The sequence below is a fragment of the Geospiza fortis genome, unplaced genomic scaffold (genome assembly GCF_000277835.1).
Source record: "Geospiza fortis unplaced genomic scaffold, GeoFor_1.0 scaffold166, whole genome shotgun sequence".
In the NCBI taxonomy this organism is placed as follows: domain Eukaryota; kingdom Metazoa; phylum Chordata; class Aves; order Passeriformes; family Thraupidae; genus Geospiza; species Geospiza fortis.
The window spans coordinates 10,101,981-10,125,902 of record NW_005054310.1 but is presented as its reverse complement, the minus strand read 5'-3'; the positions used below and the strand labels follow the sequence as shown (position 1 = coordinate 10,125,902).

The window sequence follows — 23,922 nt, the reverse complement described above, 5'->3', positions numbered from 1 at the left end:
TCTGGGGCTGCAGTGCCTCCCTCACTAGCAGGCAGGCTACAAATGCTGGCTGGCCATGGGCATGGTTCTCACATGAGCTCATTGATGCTGGAGCTGTGTGTAGACCAGTATATTTTGGGCTGTGAGTATGCATCAGACAAATATGTAACAGTGGGAAAACCTGCACCTGCAATGATAGGAAGTATTTATACATAGTGGTACCATGTGGTGTGGGCTCCTATACTATAGTTAGTGATACACTATATATAGTCCCATACTATATTTAGTTGCCATACCATGTATCCCAGCTAATCCAAAGAATGAGGCATTCAATATCGCACAGATAACCCCACTTTTAACACCCGACATTCGCCATACCCGATGACATCAGTGCAGCTCCATGAATAGATAGAAAACAAGGAGTGCCAAAGGGTTATTTATGAAGGGGCTGCCATCTTGCTCATCTGCAAATACATGGATACACAAATTTGTCTCTTAAAAGGGAATGAAGTTTTAGCAATATATGTGTTAAGGCTACCACCTTGACCCTGCTTGGTTTTCAAACAAAAATTCTTCTCCTGCTAGACTAAAGCAGATGAAGAATAATCTGCAGTCTTCAAAAAATTCATTTATTATACATTCATGGATGGTCTAATAAAAAAATCCTCACCAAGCCTCTTGTCAACATTGCAAAATGAAGAAACTCCAACAACCAGCATTCTCAGCAGTGCTAATAGCAAGCAATATTGCCCTTACTCTCAGAGTGTGCAGCAGCAGCATATCACTGTGACCAACACATTTTAACTCAAAACCTCAACATTTTACAGCCCCTCTACCCCTGTCTTTTTTTTTTCCATAAAAAGGCAGTGAGTTGTGCCATAGTTCTGTTACTTTTCTTGAAGTCATCTGTTTATCTTGGGTGGACTACATGAATTCCCAAGTCTCTACACTCAGCTGTAGTCACAATACGTGTTTTTACTCTGAAGTAAAGATGCAGTTACAAATTCATACATACAACTCTCAATAATCATAACAGGAAGAGAGGTATGGTGGTGTTTTACTATTAATTCTGGTCCATGTTAAAGTTTTCTTCAGTAATAAAGCAACATTATTTATATTTATCTGCTTAAACTAAAAATACTATTGGCACTATTTCCTTTAAAAAACACAGAGCCAGACTTAGCATTCATAAGGGAGTGTTTCCCAGTATATTAAGGATACAGTACTCAAGTGAGCATATAATACTGCTCAGAAAGGTAGTATTTAACATGAAATATATATATTCCTTTCCAGTTATTCTGTAAGTATACAAAATTTATGCACACACAGACACACAAACAAACAGAATTTTGTGTGAAGGCAAGGTGGGAGCACAGACAACTTTTGAGTACTTCACAGCCTTCTGAATCTGCAGGTTTTTGAGTAAAATCTGTTTACTCAACGGATTTCCGAGTCAGAAAATGAAAACTCCTTTTACATGAGCTTGGATTTGTGTAAGTGTGATAAACCCAACAGTGGCACCTTCCCACTCCTTCCCTCTGCTAAGGAGTCAGCAAGACCTCCCTGGCTGATCTTCCCTGGGGTGTGCAGAGAGCATATGTAGTGAGTACTCCACAACACAGCCCAATTCATGATTTGACTGTTAATTAAACATGAATGTAGCATGGAATGCAATGCTTTTTTTCTTGTCTTGCACAGCTGTATAGCCCAATACACTTGAGATTGTCAATAATGCTGTTACCCTTGCATGACTTAACCATACAGGATGTTGTTAAATGCTGATGTATGCATAGACATAAGGTACAGCAATTGAGCAAGTAATTTGAATTTGTGGTATACAACGCAACACAAAACTTCAACACATGTATTAAGAATTCTCAAGAGAAAAACATCTTGAAATTTATTATAATGTAAGTAGTAAACATATGAATGTGTTTTTACACAGGTAGCAGTTAGGGCTTGCTACAGGTATATTTCAACCACTGGTGAATAAAAACAGACCTTTTACAAACCCACCAATTCAATATGTTTCCTTCAAAATAATATTAAGTGTGTGGCTATGAAAACAGAGTGACACATAAAAAAATCAAAAATCATATACCACAGGATAACATTTTTATGACTAGAGGAAAACAAAAAATTATGTACATAAATACATATATTTTTATATATAGCAAATTACAGTTTCCTGCACTGAACATTTATCAAATACACAAGTACTGAACAATACTGGATAGCGTGCTTTGTCACACCTTGTGGTCTCCTTAAATTCCTGCGAGAGTGGAAGACAAGTTTTTATGGAGGATACAACTTGTTCAGTGATGTAAGCTCACACAATAATTAAAAATTAAAGAAAAAAAAAAAACCCTACTGCAGAAATGACTGATATTTCCAGCACAGGCATCTTTAAAAACAAAATGAGAATACTCTACTGTTCTTCAAGCACTTGCCCCAACAGAGAATCTGTGTCAGAGAGCTTTATTCTGTGCAACAGCTGGGCGATGAATCTGGGCAATAAATCTAACACTCAGCTTTATCCACTGGCTTGTCAAAGCCACTGTCTTTCTGATGGGCAGATCAGTCTATCAGGCACAGAGGAATCACCTTCCAGATCCCCTTAGAAACCGTAGCCTGTCTCTTGGACCTGGGCAGCCGCTCCCATGACCTTCAGATTGAAAATGAGGCAATGGCTGGTTTTCTGGCCATTACTTTCCCAAGCCTCCAGGAACTAACCACTATAGTGGTTACTATCATCATGGGAGATTTTGAAAGGGGTGACACCAAGCTGTTTTTGAGAACTATATACAGAGTTATTTTGGTTTTGAAAACAGAAAGCATTCACATCACACTTTTCATTTCACCTGGCCAGAAATGCTAAGCTCAGATTCCTAATGCATAAATAACAATCCTTACTGAAAAGGATGATGTAGACTCCGTTGGGTTCTTGTGACCCCACCAGAAACTGTCTTCAAAGTTCTGCAGTTACTAGCTAGGAATAACAATCCCATTCAGATGTTCTTCAGAGCGCACAATACAAATATTTGTGTTATAAAAAGCACTTGGTTGTCTTCACAGGTTAATGATGTCTTGAACTTGGGGGATTGTAAATCCAGTCCATTACAATAAGAGTCATACTCACAAGCATGAAGATTATGCCAACTATGAGGAAAATCAGAGCCTGCAATTGGAAAATGAAATTTAATTAATAAAGCAAGTGACTTAGAGGTGGTAGCTCATAGATTGCCCCACTGGATCTGCATTAGTGTAACACCCATGGCCTAAGTTTGGTTTATTCTATGTGACTAAAGCCCAAGTAATGTCGTACAGGGATACTTGAATCAGAGTTAGTCCTGTGTTTATATCAGTCCAAGAGAGATGAACTTTACACAGCTAGATCTGAAAACAACCCACTTTGGTACTGTGAACAATAATAAAAAAATATAACAAAGAAACAGCTTTGTTTTTTATCATTAAAAAATGACAGATTTTCAGTCAATGGTCATAGTCTCCAGGATTAAGAACAATTTCAGAGTTAATCTGCTGAATCCTTATTAGACAAACAGGTAAGCCCATATCTCTTATCTGACAGTGTTTCTGTACATATTCAAGTGATTCAGATGCTTGTAGTCACCCTTTGCTTTAGTGGAGCTTTAGTTTACCATAATCTGTCCACACTTAACAATACTCTGTCTTTGTAAAATAAAGATGAATATTGAATGTGATCTCAGTGCAAGATGTGAAATTCTAGATGTGCCTAACACACAGCAACATGAAGAGTGAACAAAGAGACATGGAAAAATATTCAGAGTCTCTCTACACTAACAGTGGGAAAAAACATTGTAGAAATAATTTCATCATAATAAATTTCTTTTATAAGTATGTATCAGTTACATGACTTTTGTGAACATATATATATAGATGCATATATGCTCATCTGTTTACATTATGTGCTTACATATATATTTTATCAATAACTTTTCTAATTACATTTTCAAAGAACATTTCCTCAGTGATATTTAAATCTGCAGACAGTTATTGATGTTCAGGATGAAAGGCATTGCAGTGGCAGTCCAGCATGACATAGACACATGCTGTGCATAAATGATAGACCTTCAGATAAGGGCTGTGGATCTATCCCAGAGGAGTGCTCACTATTACTTATTTATCTCTGCAGTGCAACTTCCTTCTTAACCTTGACCTCAAATCTTCCTGTTAATCCACAGCTGGTCTTCTAGCACAAACCGACAACTTCTTATAGACTGTCTTGGTGCTATTTATGCAAATGCAGGTGTTAACTGGAGTTTAGATGGGATTAAGTAAGTCCTGTTTTCTGGTGGTTTGACACACTTTGTCCTAAATACTTAGGTGAGAACTGGGAGCAGTAGGCCTCTAAAGGCTTTGTCTTGAGAAGCCGCAGGTGAATCTCACTGCCCAACCTGTATTTTGAGTGAGACACTACCATTCAGGAGCAAGTGCCGGATGTTGCAAGTCAGTGGTCTGAGTGTTAATGAAGAGTGGAAATCACACACCCTCCCACCCTTCCTTTTGCAGTTGCCCCCAGTTCTCTTACCCCAATCTTCTGAGGAGACCTCAGGGGCTCCTTCTTAACAATTCTCAGGTAGAAGGCACCAGGGAGGATGAAAATCAACATCGTAGCTGAAGAGGCTCCTGGAAGAGAGAGCAGAGCTGAATGCTGCAACATTTGACAGAAAAGCAGAGTGGTGCACCTGCAAAAGACAGCCTGTGGGAAGGCAGCTGCCATTCTGAGCCCAGCTGTACAAAGGGCTGTCTCTGTAGACTATATTCATGGAGAGCTGTAGGTGTCCAAATACTCATTTGGGTGCTTGGGGGCTGAAGAGACGCTTGTTATTGGGAGGGCTCTTTCAAAGTGGTGTGGCTGCCCGTGCTGGAGGTGTCTGCATGTCAGCTGAAGCCTGTCTGCTGTCAGGTGAAGCAAGGACAAATGGACATTCCCAGGGCGGGATGACCCTGGAGAGCAGGTATTGAAAAGAGAGTGGATGATCTGTGCCTGAGAAGTGCTGACTCCTCTCTGCTCAGCAGTGTCCAGCATGAAGACCTGGGTATAAAAGGCAGGGAGGAGCAAACCAGCTGCAGAAACCCCATGGAGGTGCCTTTCTCAAGGGATCTGCATCCCTGAGTCCTCAAGCACTTCAGAGCATGGAGGCTCTTCACGGACCTCTTTGGTCAGAGGCCAAAACTGACCAAAAGAAAGTGGTAGGGAGAGAACTGTTAATGCCAAAAGAAATGCGTCACTTTTCTTCTTTTTCTAACACAACAGTTTGGAAGTCAACATTTTTTCATGCTGTAGGTGCTTGGAAACAATAGGATTTCCCTCTCCTCCACATATATTAAATTCCCTTTTGGTCAAAGTGGGAATTCCTTACCAGTTTTTGTATCGGGATTATTGGATTTCTTGTGCCTCATGCAAAGTAACGACAAAGTTGGGTAGCTTATAACTTTGTCTGACAGCTGTGTGGGAATCCTTACATCCCCTTTAAATTCAAATTGTGTTTATATTACTCTACTGTAAGACTCAAACAGAGATTGACTTTCAGTCTGTGAATGTAAATATGTTGTAGAAAGGACAATAGAGTCAACAAAAAGTATTTATGAAACCTACCGATAAATCCAAAAATGTCTTTAATAGTTGGGACAAAAATTACAAGCAGATTATTAAAAGCCAAAATTACTGCTGCAATCAGGAAATGTCTTATCCAGCTGAATGGCCTTTTGGGAAACAGCAAAGCACTGATAGATGAACGGATCTGCAAGATGAAAGACAACAGGGAAAGTAAAACAACAATTAATTTATCTTTGCTTTCAGTTAAAAAAAATCTATATTAGCTACATCTGTTGTGAGAAATTCTAACTGAAAAAATGTGTTTTCAGTCTTTGATTCCCATAATATAGTCTCAATCTGATGTAAGTTTTTGAGAACTGGGTTCACAGTTTAATGCAGAAACTCAAATATTTGCAGTGTAGGAGAAAGTCAAATAAATAGGGTGTAAAATCAGGGACATGAAATCTGTTCAACTGAAAGATGCTAATATCAGCAAAAAAATCCTCAAAGAGCACCCCCACTATAAGTACTAATCAGCAGGCAAAAAAAAAAGAGCATGTGTGAAATATGAATTGCTGTATTCCTGAACCTGATGAAAATCCCACAAGAATTCTGTCATTTTCTTTTCTGAGAGATAGAGGAAGTTGTTGTACTTAACCATTAAATATATACATATACATATCTGAAAAGAAAAGCATATTTTTCTATGCCACTTGAAAATTATAACCCTAAAACCTATTGCAGAGGATTCTTTTTTGCTTCACTGACTTTCTTACACATCATGGATTTTTTTGCTTTTACAACATAAAAGAGGGTAAGTAGAAAAAAAGGCCAAAAGCAAATCCAGTTGGTAGCTCGAGGTGATGTTATTCTGAAGTACCAAAATTAACTTAAAAGTTGATATTTAGAAATTGAACAAAAATATTTTTACAGTCCCAAAACTCCAAATGCACTTCTGTTTGGTTGTTTTAAAGTAACATATAACTGCTTTTAGGTGAGTTTGGCAATTAAATAAATATATGGGGTTCTCTCAGTGTAGTACATCACTTGAAAACACTCAATGAATTTTGTATTTTATGTTTTTATGTTGATGTAAACCAATATTAGGAAGAGGGAGGCAAATTTAAAATATTTTGTCCAGTTTTTGAGTTGGTGTAAAATATGTTTCTTTCACAAAAGAACTTCTGCCTGCATTCCTGTGAGCTTACTGTCAGCATATTGAGCATTATTGCTTTTGTGACACAGTCCTTAAAAAGAAGCTTTCAAACAGAAGTTTTACAGTGACTAATGGTATATAGATCTATATTTAATTTTTTTTTCTAGCAGCGCAATGACTTTTTTTTTAATAAAAGACTCTGACTATTTTAAGAAAATACAAATGGGATGATTAATTAAAAAAAGGAGTTGATACAGTTGTAGTGCTTATTTGAAGGAGTAATATCTGCTGAGATGGCTGTCCTGATAGAATGTGTAAAGCTCTTCAATATTCTGGTTTACAAGCAAAAGATATTTTCTCAGGAGTAATTTTAGGAAAAACCAGTGTTGTGGTTTGTAATTGCTACCTATTCAAATATAAAAATGATTATACAGAAATCTAAAAATACAAAATGCTACACCTGACAGACAGGCTTCTTCAATGCCCTTAGCTTGTTTTCCCATTAAGACTGATCAATTTGTTACAACTAATGTAAACATTTAGCCACCGGTTTGAACATGATTTTTAAGGCAGAGCACTGGAGCTCTCCAAGCTAGAAGGACTGACCACTCAGGGTGCTTTATACCTGATTTTTTTTAAATTTTTTTTATTTAGTAGACAACATTGAGCAGTGATTACTGCTCTAAGGCATTTGTCAGCAAGCCTGGAAACAGTACCTATGCAGAGTGTGTATTGCAACCAGGACAACAGAGCAACAGGACCCCCTGGTTACTCAGATGGGAACACTTTGCTGTGATGCAGCTTGCTGGAAGCCCTCCTGCAGCATGATGCTGGCCTTGTACGTGCTGTACTAATGACACACCAGCCTCCCAAAACCAAATTATGAGGATCAGCTATTTTCTCCTCTGCTGCTTGGCAGCTCAGGGAAGACATGAGGCTCAGTCTTATACATTCAGGAGCCTGGAGTTCTGCCCCCTGGGGGAGATTGATCCCTGAGGAGGGTCAGTCCCTCTGCTGAGCAATTTGTTTAGATGTGTCTTTCTGTCCCTGCTATTGTGGTTATTGTATTTTTCCCAGTGAAGAGGACACAGATGTTCCAAACTTTGCTCAGACAACTGACTGTGCACCTCTTTTATACTTCTTTTTTCTGGCATTTAGTTTCCTCACTTGCCCATAGACTCAAGCCTGCAAAGTGAGCACAGGGCCCTCTGTCCCTGTATTTCAGCAGCTCAGTGTGGGAGTCCTGCACAATGTGTGACCTGAGCTTCATGTGTCTGTCCTAAGTTTGGATGCTGTAGAAGGTGCCCGTGTCTGTATTAGGAAATCTCTTAAGTGGTTTCAGTATGCCTCTAAGACTTTGGTACTTAGGATTGCTCTGACAAATAAAGTACAGAAAGAGCCAGGGAAACAGAGAAGTAATTCCTGATATATTTATAAAGATTGATTTATTTCAATCTTTCAGATTTTGCAACCTTAAATGTCTAAGGTCCATGCTCTGGCCAAATGAGAAAACAGACCTCTCTAAACAAAAAACTTAGGCTTCCTTTTCTTCAGTGTTAAAATCTGTGCTGATCACATTCAGTCAGTGAATATGGGTTACCCTGGTTTCAGCTCTGCTACTTACAGGGAAAAGGACAAGGGGCACGGTCAGGGTCACAGCCACCAGCACTGCCAGGCGAACTGACAGCAAAAGGGTGTCAAATGTGTACACTTTAGTGTATGTGTGAAGAAGCTCATCTTCAACTTCTCCTACGAAAAGGAAACAGGAAGGAGTTAAATCACTTAAGCGGTACCTTGCACATTGAAAAGGATCTTTATACTGCAGCCGGATAAGAGGCAAGATTAATTTTAGCCCAGCTTCTGTCATTATATACAAGTTATGGGCTAGACATGAAACAGGAATTTTCCCACTGTGACTGATACTAGTCCATCATTCAGAGATGATGAGGGTAATACAGCTCTGAGGTGATGCTTTGTACTCTAGTATCTTTGAGATGACTTTGAGAAAATCATTAAGTGGATGTAGAACCTGAAGTAAAAATAATTTCTGTGATATGAAACAACTCACTGAACTGGTAACAGCTCCTTTTGACCTCCACCCAGCAGAGCCCTCTTGCCCCAGTGATAGGGAGCAGAGTGTGCTGTATCATTCACTTCTCTGCTGTATGGAGGGACTGACAAGGTAAAAAGAGGTGTTTGCACAAAATGGTGTGCTAATAGAGGGACTACTCTGTTTGCCCATCCGTTAGTTTAGCTCATCCAGATTTTTTTTACACTAGAATGATTTGCACCTGTTTTTCAGCATAGATGAAACTGAACTAGTGGTGTCAGAGACAGATTGGATAGCACTTAATAGTGTCATGTAAAACTGTTGAGCACTGGAGTATTTTTAGTACTCTTGGCCTTTGCCAAGAGTCAAGTTTACAGCAGCTTCTTGTCTGAGTTCACAAAGTCAAGGGAAACAAAACTGGCCCCCCAGTAGGTGCCTTGGAGTCTCTCACAGGTGAGGATTGACAGTTGGATAAGTCCCACAGTTCACTCAGAAGGTTACACACTGTGTATTATAATTAAATGTTGCTTAAACTTGGATTCAGGCCCCCAGAAAATGCATTAATACTTGAGTCTTTGTGATAGAACCAGCCCACCTGCATTAAAAAGTGAGGGAAATTTCTGCAGAGAACAGTGTTTTGACCTACCATAGAAGGTAAGATATCCAAAGAGGGCAGCCAGAAGATACATGATAAGCATGCCAGTGATGGAGATGTTTGAAACATTCTGCATCCGCTTTCGGGAGCGACTGAAGTACAAAAGAAAGAGAATAACAGTCCTATAAAGCCTCTATTTGTACAAGAAGTGCTCTGAAGGATCTTAGCTCTCTGACACACCCTCGCCAGATAGAAAGTTCATAGCAATTATATTGGTTACATAGAGCTCTTGATGCTTTACAACTCTGTGTAGAGCAGTACAGATTTATAAAATATGTTGAAACTGCATTTCTAGTGCTTTTTCTGTGGCAACATAAAAATGTGCCACATTATTTTATATACCACTATTTATTAAATGTCAATCTCAAATGGTATATTTTAGATTAAATAAAAAATGGAGGGATGAGAATTACAGGTCTGTTGACAAAAGTAGACAAGAGTTTTCAGCCATCTCTATATGAACATACCCTTATATTTACATAGGGCTGTTCTGCAGGTTCAAAACCCCTTGCAGATCGCATCCTTCCTTCATAAATCCTTTGGTTAAAGAAAATCTTCATCTTATAGGACCTGCAAGCATTTTCCCAAGTCATATTAGAATTTTTATGGCTTCTGAGGTTAAACCTACTGAAATAGGAGGCAATGGTTCTTAGCCTCCTTGAGTTCTGCAACACAACCTTCTGTAAAGTGATTTTTGCTGTTCAACAAATGCCTTTTATTAGCCCTTCCCAGCTATTAAGTCTGTGCCATTTTAAGCAAGTATATTTGATTTTTGATATTTGTTAAGCAAAACAGGCAGAGTGAAGAGCCTATCTAAGACACCCAAACCAATGGCATCCCAAGAAACTTTAAGAGTAAGCAGCAACTGACACAGACACAGAACACATTTAGGTATTATAAGAAACCAGAATGATCTGTTTCAGTGTAACCAAGTTCCCCAGTTTATTCAGATCATTTAAAGGATTTTCGAGATTCCTCCTTTACTAAGTAATGATCAATGCAGTGGTTCTCTGTCACTGATATCTGACTATAAGACCAAAGCAAAGCCAAAATCTGCTTACAATGGAAAGCAATAATTCACTATCACGTGGATGTTCACACACCGGCAATCAATGGATAGCATGTAGAAAATTATCTCTATCTATGGTTGACTGGAAGTATTGGACAAAATTGAAGAACCTTACTCTTTGAGTTCACTGTAAATTGGTAGCACCTCAGGGTGGCATACGAATGCAAATGCCAGGATGGGTATTGCATAGGCAGTCTGTAAAATAAAGCTCCCATTAGTAAGAATGGTCACGGCTGTACCTCTGACTTTTGGCAGGCAGCAGTTTAGCTGTGGTGCAAGTCGTGAAAGGCAAGTTCTACAGGATCTCCCTTACCCGTGAGTTGAACACAAAATATTTTGGCTGGCACTTGTCACTGCTGTCACTGTGTGCTTCATATTCTACACTGCTTTTCGGGGAGAGATCTTTTGGCTCCTCAAGGCTTGGGAAGTGCCCAGCTGTGTTGTCCATCATGAAATTCACACCAGAACTGAGTGACTCATTTGATAACATGACCAGGTGCATTGGCACTGTGCTATTGGTGGCGGTCCAGTTTTCAACCCCGTGGCCCATGATGGGAAGAGGACAGGGTATTTGGGATTTCTTGAAGATCACCTACAAAAAGTAGACAATGTTATCAGAAGAGTACCACTATAGGAGATTACATATCTGTGGTATTCCAACAGAAGTATAAGCAGACACTGAGAAAGAGAGGAAGCAAGAAACCAAGTGCTACCAATTCTGCTTCTTCTGCAAATATTTGTTGTTAATCTGCCTCTGCTGTTTTCCTGCTTTATTTTTTATTCTCAAGTGGTTTTTTAACTGATTTTTTTTATTCTGACTTCACCTATTGCTGAATAGGTTGTTGATTTGATTAACTTGCAGGGGCTATCCTAACGCAAAATTGTCACAGTACAAAGTATAAAAGTATTTAAGGTTTACAGAGTCTGTATTTGTCTGGAGACAATACCCAAACAGTCACCTACCGCACTGACAAAGAAAACCATACAGGTCAGCGAAAACCCACTTGTATAACCAAGATAACCTGTGCAGAAAGAAAAACAAAACAAAACAAAATAAAATAGCTCAGTTACATAAAAATTCACAATCCTAAAAAGAATAAGAAATGAGTTTAAGCAGGGCATTAAGCTTACCTAAACTTTTTAGAAGGGAGAGGGGAAGAATAATTACAACTGTTACAAGTATGACGAGGTAGTTCCCATTAAGGTACCATTCTCTAAAGAGGAAGAATAAAAATAAAAATAATCATCACTGACATCAAAGTGAAAATTTTTCATATCAGGTTCAGGCTGGGAAAAGACACCTACCCAGAATTCTCCTCAAGTTTCATAAATGCTCTGATGACTTCAGGAAGTTCATATTTAATAATAAAGAGGTAGCTTGACATTGCTGGAAAAAAGCCAAAACAAAACAATCACCTTCAGAAAACTGAGTTTCCAAAACTATAGCTCCAAAAAAAGACAAAAGTTTTTGCTAAAGTAGCGAAATGAGTTTTGTTTAAATAAAAGTGTGACTAAATAAATAAATAAAGCCTTTATATTGTTATGAACATGTTCTGAATGACATCTAGCATTCTGTATTAGAATACAATACAGTTACTACTGAATTTGTAGCATACTTAAATCACTGTTAATTTTTCCTTTTCCTTTTTTGATATATATATATATTTTTTCCTCCAATGGATGCTGTCCATCCCCATTCTGCAGTAGCTTTAGACTTATTTCCTCTAGATCTCTTCAGCTGCCTTATCCTTCCTAATTTCAACTTTTTTCTTCCAGTCTTTTCTCTCTATATAAAGAAATCAACTAGTTGTCATGATTCCTGATGTAAGAGTGGACTTCTATACATCTCAGTTAAAATGTACTGCCAGAAGCAATGCTTTTTTTCATTTGTTTTTTTTTTCATTTGTTTTACGTTTGTCACAGAGAGGTCTCTAAAGACCGATGGTTCAATATATACAAGAATCAAAATCAAAAAGTCTTTTGCATTTCGGAGATGTGAACTACCTCTGTTTGTGTAGCCAAGTTGCTGTAACAGGACAGTATTGCTCTATTGATGGAGATTTGCAAACATAGCAAGTTCCAATAGAGAAATCACCAAAAAACCTGCATAAATTTAAATGACTAACGGCACATTTAATTTAAGTTTCAATTACCTCACCTTAAGGAATCTGTTAAAATTTACAAACTCCCTTTTGCTTTCATACCAGGTGTTCTTCAGCCTCCTTAAAATGCTTCTTCCAGCATAGTAAAGAAAAAAAGCTTTGCTGAATGAATGTACATTCTATCACTACTGTTTATATTGGTATTTCTCCTGTTCTGAGAGGATGGAAGTTATTTGATAGATATTTCACAGGATGTATTTTTGTGGCTGAGTACATTCAAAAATTACTTTAAACATGCATTTTAGGAATAACACAACCCAACTGTTATTTGAAGGAATAATTCAAATATATTCATTCAGCTGAAAAATGAACCACCGAAAAGCCTTTTATGGGAAGTCAGAAGCCTATGCTTTTCCTTTTAGGTCAGACTAATCTTTTCTAAGTTGAAGCAGAAGCTTCAACTAGATGCTAAGGACAGACTGAGCCATAGTCAATAAAGAGAATGGCCAGTTCCTTGAGGACAGTCAGTCAGGCCACTTTAGCCATCACTGAAGCCTCTTCACTGGCCATGGAGGGATCCCAGGTAACTGTCTTTCACCATACACTGAAGTGCCAGGTAGCTGAAAAAAGTGAGATGAATTCCTCATGTCCTTCACTTTTACAATACAGTGTATGCTGTATCTGGCTCATCTCTGATGCCATTTAGCCAGACAGAGGAGAGAATTAAATCACTTGTGTTTTGTAGGAAGAGCATTGGAAGCTAGAAAACTTTTATCTCTTACCTCCAATATTCTGCATTGTGACTGAAATGAAAACACTACACTTCCCAGGCCAGCCAAATGCCTTTGCTCCCAGTTTTTCATATATTAATGATCCTGAAAAAAAACCCCAAACAAAATCAAAACAGAAATATGAGCCACTACATTGGACATACTTGATAAATTGCATTCCAAGGTAAAATACATGCATGCAATACAGACTCTCTGTCAATCACAGCCTCCTACCTCCTTCTTTTGATATCTTCAGTAAAAGGTGGACTGAGTAGAGTGACAATATTGCTACACTGAGCAGCAGAACTCTGCAAGGCAAAGCAGAAATCAGAATCCTAAGCAGGACATCAGAGACACAGTTGATTTGAACATACACTTGCTTGTGCTCATGAAGTTCATGAAGTCCAGTAAGTGCTAGTTCTGTGCTAGTCCACAAGAACAAAATCTTGTATCTTAACAAGATTCCACTAAAGTAAACAGATTTCTATGCAAGAATCTGGTCTTTGGACTCTCACCTGCCCACTGATTTCTCATTTTCAAATCTCTCCTTAATCAGAGCTGTCAAAAAACCCCGCAAAAATGAAACCCAAAAGCAAATTGGGTGACTGGGACAACTTCAATGCTACCTCTTGGCTGGTCACTGCTTTTGACTTCTGGCATATCGCTGTGCAGTGGAGGTTAGTTGCCTGCTGTGTGAGTACATTAGAAATCTTGCATCATGTTAAAGCATGACACAACACTGGAAAACCTGCTCTTGGAGCACTGGTAGCTTAGCTTGTAGTCTTAGTCCGCCTGAAGATACCAGTACCTGACTTCAATAATTCTGATTACTGCCATATTTCTGCCACACAATAGGTGCATCCTATGTGATTTCAGCTATCTGCCTCTTGTAAACTGCTTGTGAAAAATGTAGCTTTGTATGAGATTTTCGGGGTACAGCACTGTGCACAGCATAACTTATTACCTTAACCGTCTTGTCATCAGCCTGCCCAAGTGCTGGTGAGGAAGAGAATAACATGACAGAGATAGAAAATATGGATGCACTTTATCCTATGGCTGAACAGGAGGTTATGCCCACAGCTTCCACTCCCCTGAACACGAGGTTTGGTACAGATATAGGAGACACTGACAGCCAGGTTCTTAAATGAGTCTAGGAGCAGACGAGGCCCTGGGGCTGAGTGATGAACCACCAGACCATCACAATTTCCTCTGAAGTTTCCCTCTTCAAGAGAGACAGTCAGTGCTACCACCTTGATGTGGGCAGGGCTGTCTCCTGCTGTGGGCTCAAGCAATATGATAAAGGGGGGTCATGTCTGAGGTGACAGTGCATCCTGCTGAGGTGGCATCCTCCTTGATCAGGGGCACCCATACAGCTCCTGTTCAGAGACATGATCTCTGTGTCCTGACACATGAGATGGGGTAAACCAAAGCCCTCCTGGTTGCACTTGCTAAATCATGCTGGGCAGCAGAAATGTTGCTTTTGGAATTTTGTGAGCCTTCTATTTTCCTGCACCCTGTAGAACACCTTCCAGCATGAAAGCACTTGGACAACATGAGAAGAGTGAATTACAAAAATGTAGATGATGCTGCCAGCATCATCTCAATTAGAATTCATGTCCAGCAGTTTCCACTTAGTAGATGGGATCTTTCTGTCCCACTAACACTAACATCACGTGCTGCGAAAACAGAGGAACTTCAAGCAATTGGATAACTGCTGTGGGGGTAACAGTATCTACACACAAGTTCAAACTTCTAAATAAAATCCCTTCCTTTACCAAAAGGGAGAATGTTCTCATGCCATAAAGATGCAAATAGCATAGTAAAAAAAGGGAGCTGTGGGGGGAGATACTTTTCTTCTTTTGCTTAGCATTACTCCCTACTTTAGCACTGCCAACAGAGCTAATATCATTAGGCTTGTATCAGAATTTTTAGCCACCAGTCAGTATGAACAGAGTTTCAAAACAAAGATATTATAAAGATAATATTTTTCCCTGTTAGTGAAGCTTAACATATCACAATTTTCTTTCCCGTGATCATTTGTGAGTATGCCAGTTAGTACAAGTGCTCAGAGAAAGTTGGAGGAGAAAAAAATCCTACATTTTTCTGACTCTGATAAAATGTCAGTTTTAAAACTGGCTTCCAATTTTTGCTCTGCAAATACTATATCTAAACCAGTTGGGCGCAGGTGTTATGAAGTGCTTATACAGAACAGCATTTGAATCTACAGCTAATTTTCAGTTAAAAATCATTTTGGCAAAACAGGAGATGTTTCTTAGCAACTGTAAGCTACATGTAAAATTTTAAATGCTGTTGCTGTTATAGTTACACAGTCCCCACAAGTAAGAAGCTCTATAAAAACATGTAGATTTCAGTAATGTCAAAAATGGCTAATTGTCACACAGTAATATCATGGTTTATTCCAGTCTCATGAGAGGCTAAAATTAAGGCTTCAAGTTAGAATTAAAATCAGTAATTAAAAAAACCCACCATATTTATTTTTGATACAATTCATCTCATTAAAAGGAGCCAGATGTTAGCCATAGATTAAAAAACTTCCCATGTCTGTATGTTACCGTCTGTCAAAACCCGTGTGTAGATACTGTTTGTCAGTCACAGATTCTGTGGATACAGATTCTGTGTAGATACTCTTTGTCAGTCAGAGACCAATGCTGTCCTTTGTGCACATTGGGTACAGACAGACTTGGAGCAGCGACATTAGATCTGTGAATGCCTTTGCACTCAAAGCATGTTGCCATTTCAGATTGTATCAAATCCTCTTCTTCCATTTCTACATAGTGATTAGATGATTGGGGTGATGCAAACATATTTATTTATTTAATTCCCTTTTTGGATTCTCATACTGAACTGGCAAGATTGGTCTTGTTATATTAAGACCAGCGTGCTGTTCTTTCCTTTTGTTTTTTGGCTGTGCAGCGTCAATTCACAGTCGTGTTTCTAACACAAAGGAGGTCTAAAATTTCAGCAGTGAATTTTCAGCAGTGGATGGCTCCTTGTGGTGAAGCTGAAATGCTCTCATTACAGAGGATCTTGCAAGAATTTCAGCTAACAAACCAAACTTAACATACCTCTCTAATCACAAAAACTTCAGATCCAGCCCCCTGCTTATATTCTATGTGCTTATTTTTCTATGTACTTACATGAAAAGGATAATTCCTGTGTTGGCCATGGCATAGGAGAGCCCTAAGATGCCACTGCCCATAATGGCATTGCTGAGGTTGAACGAGGACATTCCAAAGGAAGTTCTACCCCTGTGCTGTTGGGTGCAAGAACAGAAAATGGCAATTCATTTGCATTTTACGGAGCATGACTGGCTAATTATCCTCATTGCTGGTGTTCCCTATACCGCTCCCTTGATGCCTAGAGGTGGAGCTTTTCAAGGTTGCCAAGCCCAGAAGCACTTGCCACCAAAAGGAGTCTACCCCAAAGACAGCTGTGCTGGTAGCGTTTGCCTCTTCCCACTCTTTCATTGTCTCAATCAGAGGAGGCTTGCATTCCTGACAGGTGACTTAGGTGACACAGTTACACTGGCTATGCTGGCCAGCCTCCATGGAAACACATGCTCTTATCAAACAGGTTTCCCAATTACCGATTTTTAAATATTCAGATTTTTTAAAGAAATGAGTACAATAGATTATTGAATTTGTCTCCAAGTAAAATGCACTTTTTTTGGGGGAACTAAAAAGGTGTCTGGGGGGAAGAAAGAAAGGAGTGCTGTGTGCCTAGGGCTGGAAGCAGAAGAATGGAAGAGGACAAAACCTAGGAGAGAGGGGATGGTGTGTGAATGAGTTACAACAGATACCAAGTGGAAAAGAAAAAGAGAACATGGCTCCTTATTTTGGTTTACAATTACAAATAATATTTTTGATTTTATGCGATCATTCATTAATAAAATCTGTAACACCACTGTAAAATAATGCCTTTCATTTAATCAAATTCACTAAAAATGGAGTAACATTAAATCCTAGCAGAGAGGTACCCACATGCACACCCCAGCAGCGGGTGCTGTGCTTCCACTTGCATGTGGAGCTGTCTAGGGAGTTTGACGCGTGCTGACCATGTAGAGCTCAGCATCATAAAGCCAAAACAATAAGGTTCTTTCTTTAAAGCAGTGCAGCTGAATGTAGATTCATTTCCACAGATGCTGGAAACTAGAAGTACAAGCATGTATCCACTAAGGTACAGATCTACCTGGCTGTAGGAACAACAAAGTCCTGAGACCAATGTCCTCTCAGGAAAATGGGTGCAATGCCCCACTGTCTGCACATCTCAGCTGAGATTACATGGAGATGTTACTGAAGCTCAAGTGTGATCTAAGGAATTTTTCTGATTACTTGTGTAGGAAAGACTGAATTTTACTTGTAAGACAATGGAAAGAGTTTGCTGCACCAACTGTTAGAAAATGTGTTTATTCTTTGAAAGCCAAGGTTATGCTGGCCAGGCTCCAGAGTAATTTTGCTTACTGACACTTTCAGAAAAAAATCAGGTCAATAAGATCTACTTTGTAATCATTCATTCATTCATTCATTTAAAAAGAATAAAACTTACATATTCTTCATTATAGTCTTCCAATTTCTTTTTATCCAGATATCCATTTGTAAGGAACTTCTGACTTTCTGCATCATCACTAGCAAAGGGACTGAACACAAAGAAAAATAAGAAAACTTTAGATAAAGCTTATGCTAGACATTTTATTTGAGTTGTACCTTTTGTCATCAGTGGGAACTTTCCTTTGACATTGCTCTGAATATTTAAAAATATATCAAAAAAATAGATCTGTTCTCTTGTAAAGTTCTCATGTCCAATGGCATGTTTAGTAGATCTTAGCTTTGGTTTGGAATTTAGTTGTAGACCCAGTAATCTTTGAATTACACTTGATTGCAGATGTTGGAAAGCAGATCCGTACTGTCAGTAACACGCTGAAGCTGAGCACGTGCTTCATGTCTGGGGAACAAAGGCCCTTGTTAGAGATACGTGCTGGAGGGAGCAGCAAGCTGACAGCAACGGACTGGTGGCTGGTTTTGAGATGTCTTTTTCCAGCCACACAGGTGCTAGTGCTGTGGTGGGTTCTGCTGGAATGTCTGAGGGTGGGCTGTCCCTGCTGCCCTCCATGCCTTGCTGTCATCCTTGCGCCGAGGTCGGGGCAGCAAAGGGAAAGAAGGCTTTACTCAAAAGAACCGCGTGGTTTTTATAGAGTGGTACGATAGATTCTATTCTATTGGCTAACTAACAGAAACATCTTTCTCACGCAATGTCCTTGAGAGGAACAGAAAAATAAAGTAGAAAAACACTATCTGCAAATTGTTTATATTCAACAAGTTATCACATCTTTCTAGCTTTCTACAACTTCTCACAGGCCGCTGTGAGACATGCTTGCCGTTTCTCTCTCTCTATCCCACGGCATCCACACCTTGCCCTGGGGAACATTCCCCTCAGTGTGCTCAGGCTGAACTGCTCTGAGAGTGCATTAATTACACATATACTATTTGACTGGAGTAGTTGGAAACTGCCAAGGGTTAGTCTGTATTGGGAGCCTGAAGACATCAGTCCAGGTGGCGGCAGGCAAGGGGGGACCTGGGCTGCCTTGCTGTTCTGGGCACACTGTCCTCCAGAGCACAGAGCAAGGAGGGTCAGTGCTGTGGGGAAACTTCCCAGATGCCATTAGTGAAGATTATTGATTACTGCTTTCTGGCCTTAACAGAACAGAGAAATGCCTACCTGCTAATTGCAGCCTTTTCTGAATCAGCTGGCTCTCTGTAATTGTCTTCGAGGCTTTCCCCACTGTTGCTCTGATCATCAGGTTCGATGTTGACTTTTTGCAGCTCCATGCGATCCATTAGAGCGGTCAGCGCTTTCCAGCACACACACTCGCTTCTTCAGGGTAAACAGCGGTGTGCCGTCTGCTTGTGGGTCCTCTCTGTCATGCAGGGACTGCCAGAACACTCTGTTCTGCAAACAAAACACAACAGAACTCATTAGAGTTTTCTTCAAATTAGATAAACCAGTGTGAATTGTTTGGTTTGTGTTTGATCTTTGTAATAGCATTAAGAGGGGAAACTGTTGCAGACTGGGAAAATTCCGGGCAAGCATAAAACTCTCTTTATATGCCACTACTTGGTTCTGCTGTCTCCCTTCAAATGGTAAAGGTTGCAGAGGCCAACAGATGCACAGTGGATATCCAGCATCTGGAAAAAATACAAAGTCAGCAGAAAATAATTTACTGAACTGCTGCTTTGGAGTTTCTAGGGGAGGGTGATGCAGAAATGTTTTCTGATAAAAACAGAAATATAGCAGTATTTATATATAGCATATATATATATATATATATAGCAGGCTTTCCCATTTGTTGGAAGATTAATGTTGTCACAGGTTTAAATGTTTTTTAGATTTGTCCCTTTCACTGGGATCTGACAGAGGTGAGCAAGCATCTCTGTATGACAACTTTTTGGTAAGTAGGAGGTGCAATTCTGATAGACCAGTTTCTAAGGGGACCAGTGTTTAATTCTTACTTGACCCATCACTGGAAGCTCTGTCTCACACAGGATTAATACATGGATAATAGACTGATTATCTTTACCCCACAAGAAAAATTCTTGCCTTTTAAAAATCATATGGATAAATGCTCAACTCTTATTTAATGTATGGACCAAATGAAACTGTATGACCCAAATTTACAAAGAGAACTTCACCTCTGGGATTTCAGCAGCTGTGTGCTGCAGACTCATCTGTAGATACACATGTGAATTCATTTATTTATTATCAGATTCAAGAGGAAAACACTGTTCAAGAAATGCTGCAGTTCTGCAATCCTTCTCCCTTGATGCATTCTGTATTTCCATTCCACAGCTGAGGGGACACCAGTGAAGGGAGCAAGCAGAGATCAGAGAGCACACACTTGGGGCCACAACTGCAGTTCCCTGGACCTTTACCTGCTGCCTTGCAATCAGTCACGCTGGCCAGATTTATGACAATTTTCATAAATATGACATGTCAAATGCAGCTCAGCATTCCATAATAACAATATCAGAAAACATTGCAACAAATAATTTTCTATGTCTGGCTCTTTGCAACACTAAATCTGCAATTATTTAATAGCCTTTCTCCTGGATTTGCGTTTATGGATGTATAGGTCCAGCTCAATGACCAGACCTTTGCTGTCCTCTGATATTGATCATATGCTGTTAGGAATATCAACAAGCATATCTGTAGTGGCAAGATGTTGGAGTGCACGTGTTTAAAATGCAAATATAAACTTTAAATACCAATCCTGGAGGTTAAAACTGACTCCAGGCCAGAAATTAATGTCAAATTCCTTGCTTCTTACTTTAAAAGCATTCACCCAGACCAGACAACTGAAAAGGAGAAGCAATATCATAGTGCATTAGGAAATTTCCTACCAGAGAGAGCGGCTGGCTTTAATTCTTTCTGCTGCCTCACAGAGTGTTTGTATGTGTGGGGGGATGAGTGACTCAGGCATCAGAGCAGAGCTGCTGGCACTCACATTTCAATGCCTGGGGGATTCTACTTGCTTAGGATATTAATAACTGCATGAGATAAAAAACCAGTAACACCCTCCTCACCCCTCCACCCCCAACAGAGCCCTGACAACTGTGGTTTCATTCACAGAACTGTCTTCAAATGCAGACACTACCCTGTCTGAGAAAGAGAGTTTTTCCAATTCTTGATGCTTATTTTTAATCTGTGGTGTAGAAGTCAGGCAAACAAATCTATCTGTGCTTATCCCTGTTCTGGTAAAGGGTAAAACCTCCTCTGTGTGCACTGCCTAACTTTTGTTGGAAAAATGTCTTTTCCAGAAGTGGCAGTCCAAAATATACAGATCTTCAAAGATACGGGAAATGGAGGAAAAGTAAGCAAAAAAGTTGCCAGGAGTTAAGCTGCACAACGATTAGGCTGAGGATGAAAGCTTGTGCAGCACAGCAAACAATATGGAAAAATTGACTGAAAATACATGTTACAGCATAAGAATCATCTGGACATTGCCCTGTCAAACATTTACACAAGTCATCTGATTTATAGACGTCATCTCAAGAGGCTGTGTAATCACTGCATAAAGCAATGATTTTCTGTTTTATTTTATTGTTTTAATCTCTGAATTCCTAAAAGTCTTCTGGTGAAACTATAAAGCTTCAGGTGGCAAAATTAAGCCTATGGAGAACCTGCTTTCTTGCAGTTGTAATTTTTTAGGGAGAGGTTGGTAGAACTCCAGAGGTTTGCAAACCATGAGCAGAAAGCTATTTGCATAAATGTGGGGAGAGTGAGACCCATAAAACAGGGCTGCTATTAGACTGGAATATTGCAAACGCTAATAACTGTGATTATGACCAGTGGTGCCTTTGAACTTCAGAGAACTTGGCAGGGCTGGTCCTTAGTTGGTGGCAATCCATATCTTCAGTTCCTAGCACTGCAGATACTGAGGGCTCTGGGAGATGTACAGGCACTGGTAGCATGTTCTCCCCACAAGTAATCGAGAAGAGGCAGAGCTGTCACTTCTTCACCTGAGGGGGACATGGGGTGACCCTGTACCTCTGGACCTGTAACTCAACCTGCAAGATATTTAGATAAAGGGGATGCACTGACATTGGGCTCTCAGTTGCATCCCTTCAGGGGTTTGTGCTGGTGGATTGCTGTTCCTGGGGGGAACCAGGGCAGGGGTGGTGTGAAAGCACAGCCACCAAGGTTAGGCAGGCCTGGGCCCTGCCAGAAGCTTTGCCTGCAATATTGGAGGAAAAACACCAAAGTTCTCCTGCTTTAGCTTCCCTGGGATTTAATGCTTTCTGCTTCAGAGCTATGATTTTGGTGCCTAAACATACAAGATAAATCTCTTAGATTTCCAGTGTTCCTCAAACTTGCCTTCAATACAATGATGTTTTTCTGCCTCTTGTAGCATTTGGCTGAACAGAAAGGATTTTTCTTAAAGTATGGTATTAAAATGGAAATACTTATTGCAAAAGAAATTTACCCATTATTAGAGGATAGTTATTTATCTCTATAAAACTAATTTTCCTCTTCAAGTATAGGGTACTGTTCTGCATCATTTATTAACTAATGGTTTCCAGCAATGATTTGGAAAATTATGAAATTTTTGGCATCTGATTTCACAAGGTTATTGATTTCTGTCCAGTCTGCAGTTAGAACATTAGGCGAATGGACAACCACTGGGCAAATAATGCCAGGTCACAGATATGACTAACACTTCCATGGGTTTTGCAATATCAATATTTGTAATCTCTGCCATGGTATCCAATGTAGCAGATTTTGCCAGATTCTTCATCTTCATGACAGTGACTTTATAAGGTTATTGTCTCTGTGGCTATTTCAAAATGAAATAAGTGTTGCAGCTGTGAAATAAATAATTAAAATGTAAAGCCTACTTTCCAAAATTAATTTGTTCAAAGAAATATTAGCCAAGTAACTCAAGAGCTTGGAAAAAATTTCTCAGAAGATAGCCAAGGGCTGCAAAGGAAAGCAATCATTAATTTCTTAATTGACTGGGAAATTTTGAATAGTTTTGCTGTTCTGTGTTTGCTTAGGTTTTGATTTTCTGTACAAAAGAGAACTCTAAATTTCACTCCTGAAGCAATATCAAAGATATTTGCCAGTACAAATTACCATGTCAGTAAATCTTAAGGAGCCCATCCTTCATATTGCACTTATATTTACAGATTAATTAAATTTATAATTCCCAATTTCTGAAGATATGGCCAGTGTCTAAAATACATAGATAAAATTTTATAAAGAAAAAGCGTTTACCTCTGAGTTAAGCGGGTTCCTTTCCTCACTTGCTAGACAGGTTATATCTTTTAGGAATTGCACCTGTAAGAAAAAGTTTACTCATATGCAACCTAGAGCAGTTGAACAGTGATTTAAAGACAAATGGGAGTGTATGGGATGAACCAATCAACAGCTGCTACACCCAACAACTCCCTTTGACAAACTTGCGTCAGCTCTTAAAAAAAAAGGGGAAAAAAAAGAAGAAAGGTAAATCAGTTTATTGGAGCACACTGAGGGCAAACATCTCAGTTACCAGAGCTATTTGCTCTCTGAGCTGAGCCCTATTTCAAAATGCTTTTCCCCAGAACACACCACCCAAGCTTGATCACAGCCTCATTTGACAGTCTGGATTTTTGAATAATGTGCATGCATTAATCTTGCAGTGGCACAATAATAAAGAGCTTGGAAAATAAGTTCTGGAAGAAATACCTGTTTGCTCCCATACTGTTCTTATGTCTGTGACAACAGAGCTACGTCTTGCACTGCCTGTCTAGACTTGGTCTGAAGCACAGGGCTGTTTGACCTGTGCCTTAGTTTCCCAGTTGAAACATTTAGTGTCCTGTCAGCTGAGGAGATATATGTCCAGTGGCAAATGTTATTCATTGGATGGCAATATAGGCCTGTGGAGAAGTATTTAATTATCTGTGATTTGCCTGTAATACTGCAGAATTTACTGTAGAATTTTATCCAATTACATAATGACCATGATTAAAACCCACATCTAACCCCCCAGCCCTCCAACCCATGTAG

The 23,922-nt window shown here is 39.4% G+C and overlaps 1 protein-coding gene across 1 annotated transcript; it reads right to left on the bottom strand.

Moving 5' to 3' along the window:
* Positions 1-1,846: 1,846 nt before the first annotated feature.
* Positions 1,847-23,240, bottom strand: SLC38A4 (solute carrier family 38 member 4). Its single transcript, XM_005419253.2, has 16 exons — positions 23,152-23,240; positions 19,099-19,329; positions 17,929-18,019; positions 16,521-16,636; positions 13,597-13,670; positions 13,375-13,467; positions 11,796-11,877; positions 11,622-11,704; positions 11,454-11,512; positions 10,804-11,082; positions 10,606-10,685; positions 9,413-9,513; positions 8,341-8,465; positions 5,621-5,765; positions 4,550-4,647; positions 1,847-3,157 (listed from the first exon to the last, which is right to left on the bottom strand). Exons 2-16 carry the CDS (start codon positions 19,215-19,217, stop codon positions 3,056-3,058), a joined length of 1,647 nt encoding a protein of 548 aa, XP_005419310.1. The 5' UTR covers positions 19,218-19,329; positions 23,152-23,240; the 3' UTR covers positions 1,847-3,055.
* Positions 23,241-23,922: the final 682 nt, after the last annotated feature.

Bases quoted from the DNA above. Each gene is read 5' to 3' on its own strand.
- SLC38A4 (XM_005419253.2), bottom strand. From the start codon at position 19,217: ATGGATCGCATGGAGCTGCAAAAAGTCAACATCGAACCTGATGATCAG. The intron at 13,671-16,520 runs GTAAGTACATAG...TTTGCCTTGCAG, and splicing joins ACAGGAATTATCCTTTTCAT to AGTTCTGCTGCTCAGTGTAG. The intron at 3,158-4,549 runs GTAAGAGAACTG...TTCCAATTGCAG, and splicing joins GGTCTCCTCAGAAGATTGGG to GCTCTGATTTTCCTCATAGT.